The sequence below is a fragment of the Protopterus annectens genome, chromosome 5.part1 (genome assembly GCF_019279795.1).
Source record: "Protopterus annectens isolate FY-2018-M chromosome 5.part1, PAN1.0, whole genome shotgun sequence".
Lineage (NCBI taxonomy): Eukaryota > Metazoa > Chordata > Ceratodontiformes > Protopteridae > Protopterus > Protopterus annectens.
Window position 1 is genome coordinate 519,149,135 of NC_056736.1, and position 20,934 is coordinate 519,170,068.

Genomic DNA, 20,934 nt, shown 5'->3' on the forward strand with positions numbered 1-20,934 from the left:
AAGTCTTATGACCTCTCCACTTGTCAATCTGATTTTATATCTTGAAACACCATTTAGACTGCCCTTATATGGGTGGATATTGATCTTCTCATGATGAGAGATTGATGGTTATTCAGTCTTGGCCCTTCTTGATCATGAAGCCACATTTGACACCAAAGACTGACATATCATGATGGAGTGGCTTCAATCCCGCTGTGATTCAACGTCCACATTACTTCACTGTTTTTTTTTGTGAGTGAGTGAGTGAGTGAGTGAGTGAGTGAGTGAGTGAGTGAGTGGTTTTTGGCATATATTCCTCCTGGAGACACAGTCTGACCTGATGTCTTAGCTCTTGGCCCCACACTGTTATTATTCACAGCATATATACTACTACTGAGAAAGGTCACTCTGCAGACTTGTACTCTACTGATGTTTTGCTGATGATACTCTGCTACAACTCTCCTTTTTCTTGGGAACATGTACTAGATTTCATCACCATGGTGAACTCCTTAAATGGTTTTCTTTATTCAGTTTCTGATACTCACTGATATCCAATCCAGCACATAAAAAGTTAACACTGGTACTGCCACTATTCATCATCTATTTTGTATTCCTTTCTTTGCGTTTTAATTTTATTTATTTTTATTTGTTGACCAGGCTGGAATACTGATGCACTCCAGCCGAGAATCGAATGGGAGAACCTCTTGCTGTGAGGCAGCAACGCTACCGCTGCACCACCATGGATGTGCTTGAAAAAAATCTTGTAGACAGTATTTTTCCTATGTAACTTATATGAGCATGCAATGCTGAGTCCTCCTTCTGAAGATCCCTAAAGTGCCCACTTGTTTAGGGGATTGTGCTTATAGTAAATCTGATTTGTTCTTTGTCATTTGTAATTATTATATTTATTTTAAAAACTGGTGGGAGTTAAGCTTAGGCACCTTAACAGACAAACAAAATAAACAAGTAAAAGTGTGCCTTACAGACATGCTTGCTGAATAGTACAAATTACTATGTATATATCTGCAACATGTCAAGATCACGCATAGACGACTAATGGTTTGTATTACGGTACCACAGTGCACGCATGGCATACATATGTGAGTGATGAGCACAAATCAGCTTTACGTACTGACTCAGCAAAAACAAACAGACTGACATATGTATTCCATGAAGCATAACATACCACTGTGCAATTTAATGCTGCACTACATACCAGCGGCATCAGAAAATGCTGATAAAGTAGCACACAAAAAGCACAAGTCAAACACCATCTCAAGACATTCTCACTAGTTATCTGACTCAACAGGTGTCCACATCAAAACATGACATGTGAAAGTACAAGGTGCAAAGCAAAAAAAAAAAAAATCAATAAAGCCACACTAGTAATTCATTAAAACAACTACATACTTAAGTGACACAGGTGCTGTTATAGGTTATCAGTAATAAAGATGGTTCCAAAATGTTGAAAAATTCCATTTGGAGAGTCATTTGGTGCTGAAAAGAGTGTCTTGGCAAACATCAAAACTTGAAACAAAACTGATTTTGTGACCTTTATTCATGACTTGACTTAGGAATATGGCACATTTTTGTCACTGTTTAAAAAACAAAAAAATGAAACACCTGGAGAAATTAATTGAACTGAAAACTGCTGTAAATCCTGCAGAAATGAATCTCTGCACCATAACAGTTTGACTGGAAAACATTCTCACTATAAAACCATGCTACATAATAGAGGTACAATAAAACAAAATGATAACAGCATGATTGTCATGCATAATGTAAAGAACAGACAACCAGAACGCAGGAAGGCTGATCAAAATACAGTTTGAAAACAGAACACAGCTAACACACACACACACACACACTTATATATATATATATATATATATATATATATATATATATATATATATATATATACCACTATCCAAAGCCAGTAATATGAAACTGAATACAATAAAAAATACCTTCTGAAAAATCTATGGAAGAACTACGTTCAGAATAAGACAAATGAACAGCTTTAATAGGCGATTACTAAACACATAACTAGAATTTGAGTGCTTTTGTTCATAAAATGTTCCACGTCGAACGTTATCAGAAATATGGAACACAACTAAGCATTAGTATCACTATAAGGCAAGGCTAATTAGCATATTAATGACATCATCCATTATCTATTCCATCTAAGAATGGGATTTACATTTAAATGTCCATTTAGTCCAGGGGGCATGGCTGCCCGAAGTCTCACTTGCCATTTGAGTTCCTTTACTTCCAGTAATGGATTACAGTCACCAAAAATAATGGAAACTGTTTCAATCACAATGAATTTAAAATGGAGCATTGAGTGCTGACTTTAATGTGCTTGGCTAGAGCAGTTTTACAGTCAACTTTTCTAATAGCTTGAAATGTTCTTTGATCCTGTCGCTGAGTTTCTAGTGCTTTTCCCCACATAAAAGGCATCGCAGGAAGAGCACAGTCCTAAGTAGATAATGTTAGTGGAATTACAATCAAACTTTTCTACAAAATGAAAAGTAAATTTAAGTGGTCTCAGTAGAAATGTATCCTCTTGAGCCATGTGTTGGCAACCACCACATCTTCCTCAGGTATATATACCTGGGGACTTAACCTGGGTAACATATTTTGTGAAGGATTAGACTCAAAAAGGGACTTTAAAAAACAGGTTTTCTTATATGAAAATGAAGGGCTAGTCCCTAAAGCTTTAACTAAATCTTGACTGCTTTTAATTATACCCCAGTTCTTGGTAATACTGTTCCTGATAGCTTCAGAGTCTAAAGAAATAGGAAGGGGACATCTCATGCATTCATTTGATAAATTCCCCTTAGCACTACTGAACCTGTAAATAAGGATAGATAGGTGTTTGGTGTACCTGCAATTGGCCACATCCTTAAAACAGTTAAAAACCAGCTTAGCAGGGTAATGTTTATCTGCAAACAGTTTCATAAGATAGTGGCATTCCTCCAAAAACAAGGTATCATCACTAATGATCCTACACAGATGGACAAATTGACCTTTAACTATAATTTTTTTTCATAAAACTGGGGTGCTGGCTTGAGAAGTCAAGGTAATTGTTCCAAAATGTATCCTTCCTATGGAATGAAGACATAAATTCCTTGGTGGTGGGGTCGAAAGAAAGGGAAATGTACAGAAACTGCACTCTGTTTCCCTTCGCTGACAGAGTGAAATCTAGGAAATCAATAAATTCATTGTGTAACCAAAAAGGAATCTAATTCATTGGGAGTCCCCAACCACACAAAAAAATATATCATTAATAAATCTTTTAAACAAATAGACAAACTGGAAACCTTCCAAATGGGTTAAAGTATTGACTTCTCATGCACTAAGTACCTGGTTGGCATATGCTGGTGCCAACTTAGCCCCCATCGCTACCCCTTGCAACTGTAAAAATGCTCTAATGTTTCAATTATTTTTGGTGACTGTAATCCACTACTGGAAGTACAGGAACTCAAATGGCAAGTGAGACTTAGGGCGGAGATGTCCCCTGGCCTAAACAGGAATTTAAATGTAAATAGCATTTTTAGATGGAATAGATAATAGATGATTTCATTAATATGCTACTTAGCCTTGCCTTATAGTGATGCTAATGCTTAATTGAGTTCCATATTTCTGAAGAAGTTTGACTTGAAACATTTTACGAACGAAAGCACTCAAATTCTAGTTATGTCTTTAGTGATCACTTATTAAAGCAGTTTGTCTTATTATGAACATAGTTGTTGCATTTTTCAGACGGTATCTTTTATTGTATTTTATATATATATATATATATATATATATATATGTGTGTGTGTGTGTGTGTGTGTGTGTGTATATGTGTATAAATATATATATATATATATATATATATATATATATATATATATATATATATATATGTATATATATATATATATATATATATATATATTTATACATACATACACATACACACAGACAGATACACACACACACAAAAGACAGGACTACAAAACCACATCCATATTTGATGAAATATGTACAACACACTGTCAATTAATTATTTTCACCTAGAATAATTTTCTTAGGTGGCAAAAGCCAGGGTACCTTTTTGGCGGGGCTTGTATAGGCCCTAGGGCCGATAGCCTAGTACCTACCTATGAACCTATGTACCTAAGAATTGAAGAAAACAGAATCTAAATAACATACATTATCAAATACTAAGATTCTGGATAACACATGTTGCGTGTTAAAGAGTGTATATGCATAAAATTCAAATAAATCTCAGCAAAAAATCCAGGCAGATGGCAATGCTGAATAATGTATGTTTTGCAGAAAGAAAATCATAAGCCCCACTGACTGTAAAGGAATATCAGTACAAATTAATGGATATGTCACAATAAATGACATATAGAAGTGCTCATTAAAATCATGTGGAGTGTAAATGTGCCATAAAATTTAATGTAGGTGTGAGACTGCAGTTACAAAACAGTACTCTGGAATGGTGATATTCATTACAGAATGGTATGGCAGAGCACTGGTACATGATGGGGGACATGTTGGTAAACATGTCCGACTGCATATTCTCAGAATAGTTTCAAGTGCTTGGAACACATCCAAAGACTTAAAAATTAGGCTAACCACCACGTAATGTAATAAGGTACATGAGAGTAAATATGAAGAGTGATCCATCATGAATAAAACACATCACCATGTTAAGAAAGCCATTAAACTTCATTTCACAAAGGCATGGCATCAGATAAGGAGCACAGTGATTTATGTGCAGATACAGGAAGAGCCAGGAAATCAAATACATGTTGCTGCTGAAACATACATTCACCAGATTACATTAGCTGCAAATAAGGATGAACAGTGGATTTTTTTCGGTCTTCAATATACTTGTGCTTGACAATCAGAAGTGTGAAACCTGAAGTATAAGATTTTCTTAGATACTAATTAAAACGGTTTTCTTAGATACTAAGTCTGAGATTGCCATATCTTTCAGGATACCCCATACTTTGCAATACATTAATTTAAGGGATACTATATATAAGTAGTTAGGGTGCAAATCCCCATGTCAAGCATGTGGGGGAGTAAATATTCCTCGTAAAATGCTAAAAATGTAAAGAGGAAAGCATGCAAAAAAAAAAAAAAAAAGAAAAACCCTGAGTAAACATGCACAGCTGTGTGCAGAATTTACAAAGTTTCCTCTTTCAGTTTTGGAAAAGTTAACATCAATGTAAGAAGGGGTATTTGGAAAACTAAATTTGAATATAAGGAACTTTCATGGCAGATGTAAAGAGTACTTAGGCAAAGCATGCAAAAAAAAGCCCTGAGTAAACATGCACAGCTGTGTGCAGAATTTACAAAGTTTCTACTTTCAGTTTTGGAAAAGTTAACATCAATGTAAGAAGGGGTGTTTGGAAAACTAAACTTGAATATAAGGAACTTTCATGGCAGTTAAGACTGAATTCAGGGACTTTCCATAGTCTGTATTATTACATTATTATTACATTCATATTGTAAGTGCACAGAAGCTGAAATTGGTTATGCTTTAATTCCATATGCTCTTGCATTACCAAAAGGACATAGTTATATATCTCTGAAGATTATATGTGTTTATATATCTTCTTCTTCTTTCGGCTTTTCCCAGTTAGGGGTCACCACAGTGGATCACCTGTCCGCTCATGACTGGCAGTAGATTTTTACGGTGTCGAGTTGCCAGCCCGGCACCCAACCTTCCACAGAAGGCACACACACATGCACACACTCACGCCTAGGTGCAATTTAGAGCATCCAATTCACCTACAGCATGTCTTTGGAATGTAGGAGGAAACCGGAACACCCGGAGGTAACCCATGCAACCACAGGGAGGACATGCAGACTTCACACAGCAGGCACCCCATCCAAGAATTGAACCGGAGAGCCTCTTGCTCTGAGGTGGCAATGATAACCACTGCACCATCATGGCCGCCCTTTTAGCTACTATGAATACTTACTAAATTTTTTGTATGTTTATATGCTTTTGTAACATATTGCTTTAAACATCTATATATTATCTAAGTTGTAACTACTGTGGAGATTTTTTCCCCAGGCCTCTGCTGAAAAGGGGCATCTGCTTGCCCAGTCAGACTATCTCATTAATGAATGCAATAAATAAATAAATGAATGTAAATTTGCATTATATGTGCACACACACACACACACACACACACACACACACACACACACACACACACACACACACACACACACACACACACACACACACACACACACAAGTATAGACAGATAAGATGGATATAGATAAATGTAATGCATATATATATATATATATATATATATATATCTATATCTATCTATCTATCTATATATATATATATATATATATATATATACACACACACACACACACACACACACACACACACACACACACACACACACACACACACACGCACACGCACGCACACGCATGCACACATAGCAGATGTGTCAGTGCCAATGTGCCCTTAAACATTAACACAAAGCAAAACCCATACACGTGTAAACAAAACACAAAACAAAACACAAGAAACAATTTAAAAGTCATCACATTTCATCAGTGCTTCTTCATGTACATTTTGTATCTGACGTGGTTATTACAGTACACTGCCTGGCTCTAGATGACCTTAGCAACAATTACCCAGACCACACCATCTGTATAATGCATTTTTTTAAATAATAAAATGTCACCCTTCTCTGAGATATGTGTTTATATATATAACATGTTATTTTGGAGGGATAGTCAGCTGACTTCATATGGTAAGTGACAGCTGTCATGTGATTTTTAGAGTATAAAATAGGAGTAGCTGGGAGGCAAATTTTTGTTTTAATGATGTTCATTTTCTTGTGATTTTACTGGAGGAATGAAATCATTATTTTATAAACAGAGTGTGTAGTTTTTGCTCTTTTTTGGTCTGAGGATTTTTGTTTCTTAGGTGCTGGCAACATTTTTCTCTGGAAATTTAGGAAAAGCAGATTTATCAATACCGTAGCATCTAGGTTTATCAATACCACACTGTCTACACCGCATCAAACGTTTAAATAAGTTCAGTCAGAATCAGTTCATCAACATGGATCCACTGAGTTTGTTTTTCTGTGGAAGTGGCTTTGTCCACACAATCTCAACCCAGTGTACCTTCTATTATAACTAAGTCTGAAGCCACTCAACCTGGGAGTATCTTCTAATCTACTGTCATTAACTTTGTCTCAACAGGTTGATTATTGTTGGAATGGCTGAGTTTGCAAAGTCATACCTCTCAACTGTACAAATTTTTGCAAAATGTCCAGATTTTTGCTCCATAATTTTGATCTGTTTCTCATAAAATTGTGTTTTTTTTTCTGGCAAAATCAGTGGAAAATAATTGAGGGTTGAAGTCAGAAAATAATGACAGACATTTGAGTTTTAGACTTCACACCCCTCTATCTATTTTCTAAGTTTGTAAGAGCAATATTTAAAAAGTATCCATATTTTTGGGCCTTTGTCCCCCCATTATGGCTTTGTCCAGATTTCTTGCTCTAAGAGGTTGAGAGGTATGTTCTCTACATAAACATCTGCCTGTATATAAGCAAACATACATAGATATTTTGTGCCATGTTTGTGATAACCACACAAACACACACACACACACACACACACACACACACACACACACACACACACACACACACACACACACAGTCACCTCTTGTGCACAGCTGTATTCAACACAGAAAGAGCAGTTGCAACAGAATAGCAGGATATACATGCCAGGGATATGTGTAATCCAATATAATACACTGCATGATGAAATATTTTAATGAGTCATCACAGATGCAGGATAGGTTGAAGGGTCTCCTATAGGTGATTGTAACACAATCCAGTGAAACAGCAAGTCTACTTATTTTGTATATAGCACTTCTGACTGTGGAAGGTGAAACACCCATAAAAAGCTGACCCTCAGCTTAATAGCGCTTACTCTGAAATGATGGTTATATTATCAAATATGTTTTTAGGCAACTGAATAATTCAAAAAAGTTGATTACATGAATCATGTTTTGACAAATCACTTCTTCATTATTTATTGTGCTTCTGCTCCGTAAATAAAAGAGTACATGATGGTGTCTTTATAAAGTCCACATCTTAGACACAGATACTATAGAAATACAATTGCACAACCCCCTGGTGTATGTCCAACAGGTACACTATCTGGCAGTTAGCGCAGAAGGATGTGTTTTTTTTTTTAGCTGCATATTTCATTTAAATTATAAATCTAGTACACAAAGTTCTCCAAACCAGTACCAAGCACTCGGGTGCAGCAGAATCCACAACGCAATATGTTAAAACAGATGCTGTAGTTTATACCAAGAATGTGTAATCCAACACAATGCAGAACGACACTATTTGTGGTACACTGATAGAAAACAAATGAATACAAACAGATGGTTTAGCGCTTTCATCTGACAAGTGCAGATTTCATCAGAACCATGTTTCCTTAAGCTCATCAGCTTAAATAACCAAATTTTTTGGCGCCAAAACCTTAATTGATAATTAATTGCACATTTCACTATCTGTCTTTTCTGTCAAAATGTACTTTACATAAATATACATATATAATATATATGATAAATATATACATACTTGGTATACATTCTTGGTATTTGTGGAATAAACTACAGCATCTGTTTTAACATATTGCGTTGTGGATTCTGCTGCCACCCGAGTGCTTGGTACTGGTTTGGAATACTTTGGTTGTGTTCTACGTTTTTTTTGGTTCCTAGTACAAAAAGTACAATCCATATGCCTGATGTACTAAATTAGCTCTGTCATCAAACCCATAATTCACATTTACCCTCTCTAAATAGACCCATTTCACAATTTCGTTGGTTACCGACCCGATACCAGAGCTTACAAGAACATTAACAATATATTATCAAACCTTTCTCCAGTTTTCTCCCTTATAACATATCTTACATTTATTAAAAATTAATATGCTTCTACCATTGAGTTTTAAATGGTACTCTTTCTACTTTCCCATTCTTCTTAAACTCACTTCTAATATTCACATTTCTTTTCATGATTTACTAAGACTATACTTCAAAATTTCCCTTTCGTGGACTTCTGACTCGCTCATCATTTTAATAATGTTTTGTATTAAAGGTCCTCAGATTGATTTCCAGTCTTTATAATTGCCTTACTAACTACTAATAATATTATGCTTTCTATTGGCTTTTTTTATGTTTATTCACTATTTCTCTTTATTTCCAGATTAGAAGGAAATGCCCTGCTGCCAGTTCATAATCCTCTCCCACCACAAACATAGCAACTATTGTATGTCCTCCTTATACTTAGCCAGCTTTCTACAATTCCAAAATGCATTCTCCCAATCCCACACTGGATTCTCCTCATATGTTCAACACATCTGCACTAGTACTAGAAACATCCCATTTAATCTCACTGCTGTATAGAAATATTTGTGCAGGCACTTCCATCCAAAGATCCTAAACTTCTTAGACATAGTTGCTATTGTAGGCATTTCACAAATCTCCCTCAGTGAGATTTCTAGGGAATGTTTCCTGGCGTGTTTTATTTTTTTTTTTACTCCATTTCCCAGTCCAACAACCAGCTAGTAACACAGTATACAGCTTGTTAACTATTCCCTTTATATTTGCTTACTCTGTTATTGATTCTATCATAACTTTTATCAGTGTGGATTGTCTTTGATGCCTTAGTCATCCCCTTATCATATTTCCTGTATATGGAGATTATGACCTTATACTTAATAAGGAATCTCTCCTGCAGCTGAATTTTTTTCTTTTACTGGTTCCCATCTCATTACTTGTGCTTTCTCTCTTAAACTTTCCCCAAAATAAACAACCTTATTCCCTTCAACCCATTCTTTATTCAGGAGGCTGTAGACCCTATGGGTAGTAATTCAGAAAGTTCCAGGCTCTATACTCCTTTATTTTCATATTTTCTCTAAGGTTTCATCCTATTTGTGCTGCATGTACTTAATACAGTTCCTTAGTTATCACTCCTTCAAGCAATTGATCCATTTTGGCATGAAAATCAAGTTGCCACCCACACAATCACAAAAGTGACAGAAATGTCATGTGTTGCTTGGCTTAAGGCATTGCTGTCCTTAAAAAAGTTTGTTTGGCATGGCTGCTCATGTCATCAATAGAAATATTACCTTAATGGCAAGAAAATCTTGCACTGTATTTTTATTGTGTATGTGTGTGTCTGTATTTGTGAACACAGTGCTTGTACTTCTGGTCCCACAGCCAGACAAGCAAAATAAAATTGAAAAGGAAAGCAAGGGGGTAAGAACATAGTGCTATTGTAAATTTACACCATTTTGTAACACGGTAATACAATAAATAACAGTGCAGACATATCAGCATGCAGATATAAAACTATAAAAACATTTACTAATGTGTATGTGATTGCATGAACAGAGAAGGCACGTTTCCAAAAAGGGTATGCTGCAAAGTTGTATATTCTGTATACATCCTGCCATGGCACTGTTCTGTGTTATGCCAACATGTTGTAATATTACACTTACATAACTGTCATTTATATGTCCATATAGCTGAGTAAAGAACTGTATATACAGCTATCAGCAATGCTCATGTCATTGTGGGACACTCTATTCTGCTGTCTTGGGCTGTCACATTGACATTTGTATTATGTTTAAATTAAAGGCCTAGTGTGCATGCATTCAGTGCAGAGAATATGTATCTGTACATTTCTAGACAGCACACACACACACACACACACACACACACACACACACACACACACACACTACTGCCTCATGACATGCAGCATGCACATGCCAGCATGTTAGAAATGTAACACTGTAACAGCTGACACATACTGCTCACAAATTGATAAGCCCATTAAAAGATCACAATGTTAAACATAAAAGACCCAGAAACACCTCCTAGTCTGCTCTTATTGGCCACCATTCTATACAGATGCCCCTTATATTGGTAAATCACTTTCACATAGGACTCACAGGTTGCAAGAGTCAATATATAGGGAATGATGAACAACAAGCCAGTCTGTGTTTGGTCCAGCACGCAAGATAAATAATGATATCTTACATTTTCCCCAGCTTGATGCCTTTGTGTCACTAATGACCATTGTTGAATAAGAAATGGTATAATAATATGCTAAGTTTTAATATGAAGCTGGGAAGCAGCAGCTATTTCACTGATTGATGCTCATTTCTAAGTTCAAATACTGCTAGAACATTGCACTCATTCACAGCAGCCTTTTAACAACTCATGGTACAAAACCACACGTGGAAATGTAGCTGAAGCATGAAATATCATATTGTACAGTGCAGATTAGGTAAAATGTAGTGCAGCGAGTTTTTGTGACGGTACACATCATGTTTGTACTCTGTGATATCCGTACACAGTTTCTGGTATCCGTGGGCAGTCTGATATTAGGCAACATCAGGTATGTTAGCCTACACTACTGTAGCACTTTTCACAGGTATCAGAAATGAGTGATTGGAAAACCACACATATCATACAGCCCACAATAGAGGAAATGCCCTTGAGGAGGCAAACACATTTCTGGTGATATTCTTGAACTATGCTGTCCACTTCTGAGGAAAGGCCTTACAAGAAGTTAAGACTGTAACATACCATAGTACTGTTATCATAGCTTATCTCTCTGTACTGGAACACATGTGCTATACAGCTGAAAACACTTGTGCTGCTGTGTGCTGGCACTGTTGCACCTTGGACATTTTTGTGTCATGTGAAAAACCCACCCATAGTGCCACATCATAGTGATATCACTACAGATTGACTGTTAATATTACTTCTTTACAGAATGCAGTTGCTACACATTGTCATTTGTGGAAATTTTTACCATGATGCACAAAAGGGTGAAATCATACATTGCCATGACCCCTGTGCTGAGCTGCATGATCACAATTGACCACTCACTGACCCAGATGAGCATTAGTGTGTGATGTGTTATGCAGAGTATACAAGTGCAGAATCGAGCCTCACTATATGCAGCAGTAGTGTGCTCATTACTGTTTGATGCCAGTGGCAGTGCATGGTGGGAGATCTACCATGGAATGGAAGCTGTCCCACTGAATGTAATCTCCAAGATCCTAGTTCCCTAGATTTACCAGTCCCTAAATTTAACTATCATTTATATCCTTGCCAGGTGTGTCTTTGCTCCTCACAGTTGTATGATCATTGAGTTAGTTTAAGTAAAGTAGTGTGATGTCTAAAACTCCTTACATGAGTGACTGCAGGGCTGCCATTTTCAGATTACTACATCGTGTATGGCAACTTTTGATTAAGGGTCCTATAATTTCTACTGTATTGGTGAGGAACAGCAGCAACACAAAATAAATAATTTCATTAACAAAGGGAATTAAGTCCTTTTGCTTCTACAGAAAGACCCGGCACCTTCCTTCTACAGTGGAGGTGGGAACATGGACCATATGCGGGGAAAGGTACTCAGGATGTAAATACTGTAGTTGGGGGGGGGGGCATGGGATAACAACCCATGGATGCAGATGAATGGTGATGACACAGCATATGTCCATTACAAGTAGACCTACTGAACTGCAAATCACATTGCACTTAAATTACAATGTGGTTAACATCATCTTACTCCAAAAAGAATTCACCAAAACAATATAAAACAAATCTTGATTCAAGGGAAAGATTGCCATCAAGACAGATAACAGTAATAATACGATTACCCTGTACAACCATATTCAAAAATGAAGTGGGCAGAAACAAGACTGTTGTGTGTTGCAATGAAAATGACTTTTTGTAACAGTGTCAAAACATATAGCTAACAATATAACATAAAGATATGCAACAAATTGTAGCTCAAAAGGAGGAATTTCCATCTACTGTTCTTCCATGTAATATGACACACCTAAAATAACATTCAAAATAGACACCTCTACTCTCTTTAGGGATAGGAGCACCAGTGCAGTAGGAACTGATATGACCACCAGAAAGCTGAATTTGTGCAATCAGGAGTACCACTGCATACATCCATATGTACAATATTAATAGAATGTTAAAAGCTGACTAGGTCCCTTGCATCTGACAGCAAACTATTGTGGCCCCAGTCAAAATGGAAGATCTTTCACAGACTCTGGTAATTATAGACTGATCAGCCTGACAGGGATATTATGCCACGTGATGGAGAGAATTATAATGGAACTTATTCAGTCAGACAGGCATGGAACTCCGACCCAGTGTAATTTTGTCAAAGGTAAATCTTGTATATTCATAAATTTTCCTAACAGTGTGACCACTGCCCTGGATGAAACCTTTTCAGTCTATGATCTTATTAAAGCATTTGACAATATACCTCATTACAGAATCATGAGTAAATCATGTAATAAAGTAGGCTCCCAACTAGCTACATGATCATATGCAACAGTTAAGAATAGGATGACACCTGATTGATGCATCATTTATTATCAACAGTGGAATTTCTTAAGATTCTTCCTTGGTGCTGCTTCTTTTTTGCATCTTCTCACATGTCAAAACTAATTTCAGTATCTGGCCTACCAAATATTCAGATGATTCAAACCTGAGAGCTTTACAATTAACTGCATTAACTCATTCACTCCAATGGAGCTCAGGAAGTTTGCACTGTAACTGCCAATGGGCGGAGCTTAAGCCTTTTGACAGAATCAAATTATTTCCTCACATTTCAGACAAATGTTCATATCTCTGGAACCACAGGGGTTACAAAAGAAGTATGAATGGCAAACTCTTCAGCACAAACTATTTTATAGTGGTAGTATTCTTTAGATTCTAGGTCTCAAAACAAAGTTTGTAAGTCACAGTAAACACACTATTACATTTGTTATATTTTATAAACAACTTACAATATCTCAGCAATCACTCAAGTTACACACATATCGTCAGCAGTATTTTATTCATCTAGCTAAGAGCTTTCATACGGAGATAAGGAGTTCTGTCTGTGTTGCTTGGTTATTGAGATATTTAGAAAAATGTGAAAATTATATCTATGTAAATTAATATAATAAAAACAACAGTTTATATATATATATATATATATATATATATATATATATATATATATATATATATATACACACACACACACACACCTGCACTAGATATAGGTCAAATATTAATGTAGTTGAGTTTGTCATTGTGTAAGCTTTAAGGTGAAATCTTTTAAAACCTTTTACATAGCATGGTTTTGGAATTATTGATGCAAATATGAACAGGTAATATTTGATGCCTAGAGGCATCAGTAGGAGTTAACTGCAGAAGCACCTGGAGGCGTAACTCAGATGTAATGACTTAATATCACCTTCCTTCAACAAACACTTAACCTTACACAGGAATGGTACAATAGGAATGACCTTGTTTTTACTGTAAAAACATTCAGCATTTTGGCATTTGACAACCCTCCCACCATACCTCTTAACATCTTAGAGCAAAATATCTGGACAAAGTCATAAATAATAGTGGTACAAATGCCCCAAAATAGGGACACTTTTTTAAATATTGCTCGTGCAAACTTAGAAAGTTGATAGAATAACAGGTTTTGCATTAACATGAATTTTCTGAACTGTATGAAATATGAGACTCCGGTATCTTTCATTATTTTCTGACGTCAATCTACAATGATTTGTCAATGATTTCATAGAAAACCACAGTTTTGTGAAAAAACAAAAATATGAGGCAAACATCTGGATATTCTGTGAAAATCTGTAGATTTGAGAGGTATGCCTCCCACCAGCTTAACAGACTATTGCTAGACCACAGCTAAAAGCTGACAAAATAGTAAAATACCTTGGAGTCCTTGTAAATCATGACATTTAATTTGATACCCATATAGCTACAACCATCTGCAAAGCATACAATGTTTCAAAAACTGATCCTTCATACAACTGAAAACCATGGCAGAAGCAATTGCCCAATTTATAGAGTTCTACTGCAACTTGTTATACAATACTGTAACTGCTTTTGTGACTTACTCACTCACTCACTCACTATTTGGTATAGTTTATAGATTGATTCATAGATATTCTAAGGCCACAGAGTCTCATGACCATTCTCACCTTGCCACTACCCTCAGTCAGACTACACCATCTTTCTCCATGAGGGGTATAATGGTCAATCATGTAATAAATTTGTGGATACCCATCCTGTCATCTAATTCTATTTAAAGGAAGATAGTGAGTTGTACTGCTTAACACGCAGTACAGGTTTATTCAGGAGATTTTGTAGATGTTGGGTTATAAACATCTCCCTCCATCATGCTTTATTTATCTGTTCATGAAAATGTATGTCCCTGATAAAAGCGAGACAGTGATCTCACCTCAACAGACAATGAATAAAGGAAAAGAGCTTCAAGCCTCTCATGGTAGCATAGGGACTTTATGTTTGTGATCATGTTAGTTAGGAACCTTTGGAGTCTTTCTAATTGTTTGATATACTCCATGACATACATCCCAACTGTGTGTGTGGTGGGGAAGGGTTGTTGTACTTAATAATTGCCCTGATCAATGCTGATTACCTCTTTAAAACCTGATTATATTCCTTGGGCAATTAGTTGGGCTAAATAAAAAGGATTTCCTGACAACTGTTGTTGCATGATAGTTAAAACAGAGGAAGCTGTCAACCCAGTACCTAGCTGCCTTACTGCATTTTCATTTTTAGAGCTCTGCTGTCTAGAAGGTATGATGAGAGAAGGGGCTGCCTACCATAAATGATGGTACCACAGTTTTTAGCATTTAGTTTAAGCCCAAGGATTTACTATGGAGGATTCATTCTGGAGGGTTTGGGTATCATAAGGTAATTTAACAAACCCCAGTTTACAATCATATGCAAACTGTTTTAGCCAGAAGTCTTGGGTCTGTCTTTTTGGAGATCTGAGAAAAACAATGCCAAAAGGAGAAGTCCCAGAACCAATCATTGAGGAAAAATGTTGGTTACTTTCATAGTTTCTGATGAGACACCTGAAACTCACACTTATGTGGGTTCTGTCTTCCAGCCAGTTTGATATCCATCTTACTACATAAGGGTCATTTTAAAGCATTTAGCTTTTGTAGGATGTCAGCATGAAGAATGTTGTGAACGTCCTTAGCCAGGTCAAGATAGGCCACTTGCATTGTATGACCACCATCTACAGCCTCTGTAACCTCTGTAACCCTTTCAAAGAAATTTACAAAATTAACAGGATCTATTCTTCATTAAACCAAACTGTTGGGGGTCAAGTCTAAAAAGATTCTTGATATCCCAGTTTATGAGGTCAGTTATAATAAAGTCAATGGGTAGTAAGGCTAATAGAGCTGTAATTACCTAGGGTGGTAGTAAGGATGCCATTATGGAGGGACATCATCACTGCTGTTAACCATTTATCAGGGCAGGGGCAAACCAGTGGCTAAACTTAAGTTAAAATATTTGTGGAATGTGTCTGCAAGGGGATGTTTAACTCTATTAAGCAACAAGGTATACTGCTAGGTTCCATGGAGGAAATATTTTTGGTCATGGGTAACACTTCCAGTAAATGATATTTAGATACAATTCGGGAAATAAGGGATTCAGATATTTCAGAGCTTTGAAGAGAAGTCTCAGGAGAGAAGATGGCTCTATATGTATTCACAAGGATATTGACAATATCTGTTGGGTCAGAATAGGTTGCACCATTATGGATAAGTTTTGAGCAATGAAGGTTATTGTTTTTCAGTTTTCTAACATAGCTGAAGAATTTATAATTATTTTTGGCTTCAGAGGCCAGTCAAAGTTCATATGATCTGTTAGTGGACCAGATAGTGTTCTTCAGCCTTTTTTGTAATTCTTTTGATATTATCCTAGAGAAAACTAAATTTTGGACCTACTAAAAATGTAAGGAGTTTATTTTGTTTGTTGTATATCTTACTTATGGCAGTGGACCATCAGTGTAGTTTGTTTTTGAACTTCCATTGATACTTGGTTCTGGTAGGGACTGCTAGCAGTATGCATTTTTCAAATGGGTGCAGAATTTCTTAGTGAAGCTTGCTGCTGTATTAACATCTGCGGAGCTGCAGTCATAAGTGAATGCTGATATTTTATCACATAGTGGGGTGAGATTGTTATGTTTCCAATCTTTAAATTCAATGAGGTTTGCTGTAGGAGCTTTTGGGAGTTTAACCAAGGAGATTATCAGTTTATAATCAGACTTCACTGGTGAAAAGATACCAAAAGAGTGCTAGAGGCAGCTATAATTGTATGAACCAGGTGAAGAATGCAATGTTACCCAGTAGGTTTATTTACCAGCAGCTCAAACATAATTTGTGTTTATTAAGTCTGGAACATTTTAGACATATCATACATTGGAGATATAAGTGCTCCACTTTATTGAAGGGTAGCTAAAGTCACCAAAAATAAGGAGGTCATTTAGAACAATGAGACTCTCATATGGTCCTTAGGGAATAAAGATGGTGTTCTGCAACAAGCTAGTAACAGATAATTAATCCTAGCTAGAGTGATGTGGAGTTCAGTAAGTTCAGCTTGCTATTCCTTAGGGATTTGCCTTGAGGTAATATGTTCATAGGCAAATCTGGGGACTCCACCACTGTTGCCAGTGGACATGAAAGCATGAAAAGTACAAACCCCACGCATAGAGGGAGTGTTCTCTTTACAGTTAAACCAAATGCAGTGACTTCTCTGACATGGATGCTTTCCAAATTCAGGAGTGCCTCAAGATCAGACAATGTATTGTTTAGGATTTTGGCATTAAGTAAAGCCACCTTAATGCAATCTGATTTTAGGGCTGATATGTAATGTAACTGGCAATGGGACAGCAGTTCTTAACAAAGTAAACCGAAGGGCTTCAAGGCTGGTCTTATAGTCAAAGAATACATCAACTCTCCCTATTCTCTGCATCCTATCACCTTCTTAGAGTAGACCTATGCCTGGGGTACACAGCATTAAGGGACCTCTTACTGCCTGAAAACTTTTAATTCTCCCAGATGATCAGAACACAAAAGGACAGACAGCATCAATAAACATTAATATCAACTGTACAAAGAAATGTGACCTCATATATCAAAGACTTTTGCATTCCCCTTTCAGTTAAATCCGCCAGTCAATTTATGCTTTCAGAAAGGAACTGAATGCATTCACGAGGAACTCTGAGTTCTTTATTGGGATCCAGGGCATCAAGCTCTTCAATGGGCACTAGGCCTTGAGATCATTCCCCAACCGTAACCCATGATTCTATGAACATCTGCAGAACAATTCTTTGCTTCTTGGGTTCTGACTTGTGAGGTATGATACCACGTAAATGATTTAAGAATTTCATCTGTGTTTCACTGTAGAATTCCTCAGTGGGTATGCAACATTGTTTAATTATAGGCTCTTCACGAGTTTTTTTTTTTTATTTACACATTTGTCTTTCTTTGGGCCACAGCTGTGGCATCCCAGTCACAGTATGATGATAGCATCAGACGTAAACCTATAGCCAGTAGTCCTATAGATCCTACTGCTGGAGACATTACTGATTAACCGATCAAGTTAGTTGTGTGGTTTATAGAAATAAACAGATTGTTCATCCAAGCTATTTTTTATTTAACATTTGTTAACCAGGAAAGTCAGACTTGGAACAAAGCCAATTTTTACTGTAGGCCTTGGGAGAAATGCTTCAGATGCATGTCTTTCTAACGTGGGAGGAAACCTGAGCACCTGGAGGAAACCCACACAAACACAGGGAGGACATGCAGACTCTGCACAGAAGGCACTCCAGCCAAGAATTGAACTGGAGAACCTCTTGCTGTAAGGCAACAATGCTACCACTGCACCACTGAACCATCCAATTTCATATACATTTAAAGCAATATGCATTCATTCTCACACTTGAAGGCATGACAGGTTTAGGCTAGCAGGCAGGGGTAGTGTAGGATAAAAAGAACATGTAAACAGGTGATCAAAAACATCTATAGGTTTGTTACTGTTAATTTATTTGTGATTATTTTGTTATATTTTATTAATGTCATTTGTACTACTTTACAAAATACATGTTTTCAGTTAAGATACGGGGAAAGATACATACTTATAAAGAATGTATTTTCTTAAAGTAGTTGTCCTTGGTATATGGAAGGAAACTTGAGTTCCTAAACAAAGCCCAGACAGAGATGATGGCAGCAAACTACGAGTGGCATCCAGTGATCCAGTGGTCAGAACTGAACACTGGTCCAAAGATCTCAGAAACAACAGCACTAAACTCTCTTGTCACCATTTCAGAAGAACACAGCGTTATTGTACATCTGCAAAGTAGATCCATTTTTGGAATGTTCTGCATCACACTCCCTATATACAGTCTCAGAAGGGTTTAATGGACACAGTGGTGGGGGAATCTACTTTTCTTCTCATTGCAGGTGTTACTGCTGAACATATGATTGCCACATCAGACATCTGTACCAAGATAAGGACACTGCTAATGTGTGTGTGCATAATGACAGCAACAATAATGATAATTATTATTATTATAACAAAAATGTTTATAATAACAAAAATGTTTTTACATACTAATTTCATGAGAGGTCACATGACTCCTATTTTGTGGTATACAAAAGCCCTATCACTTCCATCTTCTAAGGTTTTCCACTCTCATGCCTTCTTTGTCTGCAGTTGTCTCCATTCTTTTACCCCTCATAACAAGATACAGTTTTAATGCAATGCATACACAAGGGAGTCCAATTTTATGTGATGCCATAACAGCGATGGACATACATTTTTGTGGACAACCACCTTATATATCCTGCCACCAAACTCTTATGTGTTTTACTGTAGAATTCCTAAGTGGGTATGCAGCATTGTTTAATTATATGTTCTTATGTTTTTTTTTTTTTTAAGTATACTTTTAAAAACATTTTTTATATACTAATTTCATGATTGGTTATGTGATTTCTATTTTCTGGTGTATAACAGCCCTATCATTTTGCCCGCCTGTGGATTTACTCAGATTAACCCTTGTGCCAAGTTTGTGTGAAAATACTTAGCTTCCATCTCCCTAAATCTGTACATAAACCTAGGTCACCAGTGACATGGTTGAGCTCTTTGACCCTGTTTCAACAGTCCAGTAGTGGTTTAAAACAACCATTCTTTCCACATGCCTTTAATGAGGTACTTTACAGTAAAGTAAATTATTTAATTAAGAATGAAGCAAGTACACATAGTTAATAAATGCACAAGAGATTGGTCTCAGTAGCTCAGAAGGCTGTGTACTTGCCCTAATGCTTGCAAGATCAGAAGGCTTTGGGTTCTGTTCCCACAACACTTATATGGATCAATGTTCTAACACTGCAACATAATATTGGGGGTAGGGTGGGTGCTGCACTTCTGAGATGCTGTCCTTCAGGTGAGTTATTAAACCCAAAGTCCCACCTACCTGAGTTGTTGGTAGCTTAGGTGGCTGTTAATATCTCATAGCATTTATAAAAAAAGAGTGGTGGTATTGGCCAGGACAAAGACTCCATGTGTTCTCCTACAGTGGTAAGCTGCAACATAAGTAGGACTACATGCCTTTTCTAAATTAAACTGAAACAGGTAAGACTTTAAAGAGGTCATGAACATGAATACTGAATTTTATTCTTGAACTACTGAGGTAGAGGAGTCTAAAGCACAGGATCCATGAAACAAAATCCTGCAATTTGTACTGTTGAGTCATACCATATGAATTTGCAACTGCTCCAGTCCAATGGAGCACTGAGGTGTCCCAGATGAGTTAGGAGACACATTTTAAAATGGATCTTCCAAAATACTGGCATCCTGTACAGATTATGCAAAACAAGTTGTAACATGCTCTTTCGTTGAGTATCCATTTACAAAATGAACAGTGGATTTCTGTATGAAATGCAGACAGAGGTGATCTTTTCCTCTCAAAAGAGAGTATAGCACATTGCAATGATCCAA

General features: G+C 36.6%; 1 protein-coding gene across 1 annotated transcript in view; it reads left to right on the plus strand.

The window, feature by feature from the left end:
* The window catches only part of LOC122803223 (lachesin-like), a 183,789-nt gene extending 165,261 nt beyond the window's left edge, over positions 1-18,528 (plus strand). Inside the window, exon 4 of the mRNA XM_044072826.1 lies at positions 18,434-18,528. Within this exon, the coding sequence (XP_043928761.1) occupies positions 18,434-18,528 (95 nt within the window). The remainder of the gene's footprint in view (positions 1-18,433) is intronic.
* The last annotated feature ends 2,406 nt before the right edge of the window (positions 18,529-20,934 follow it).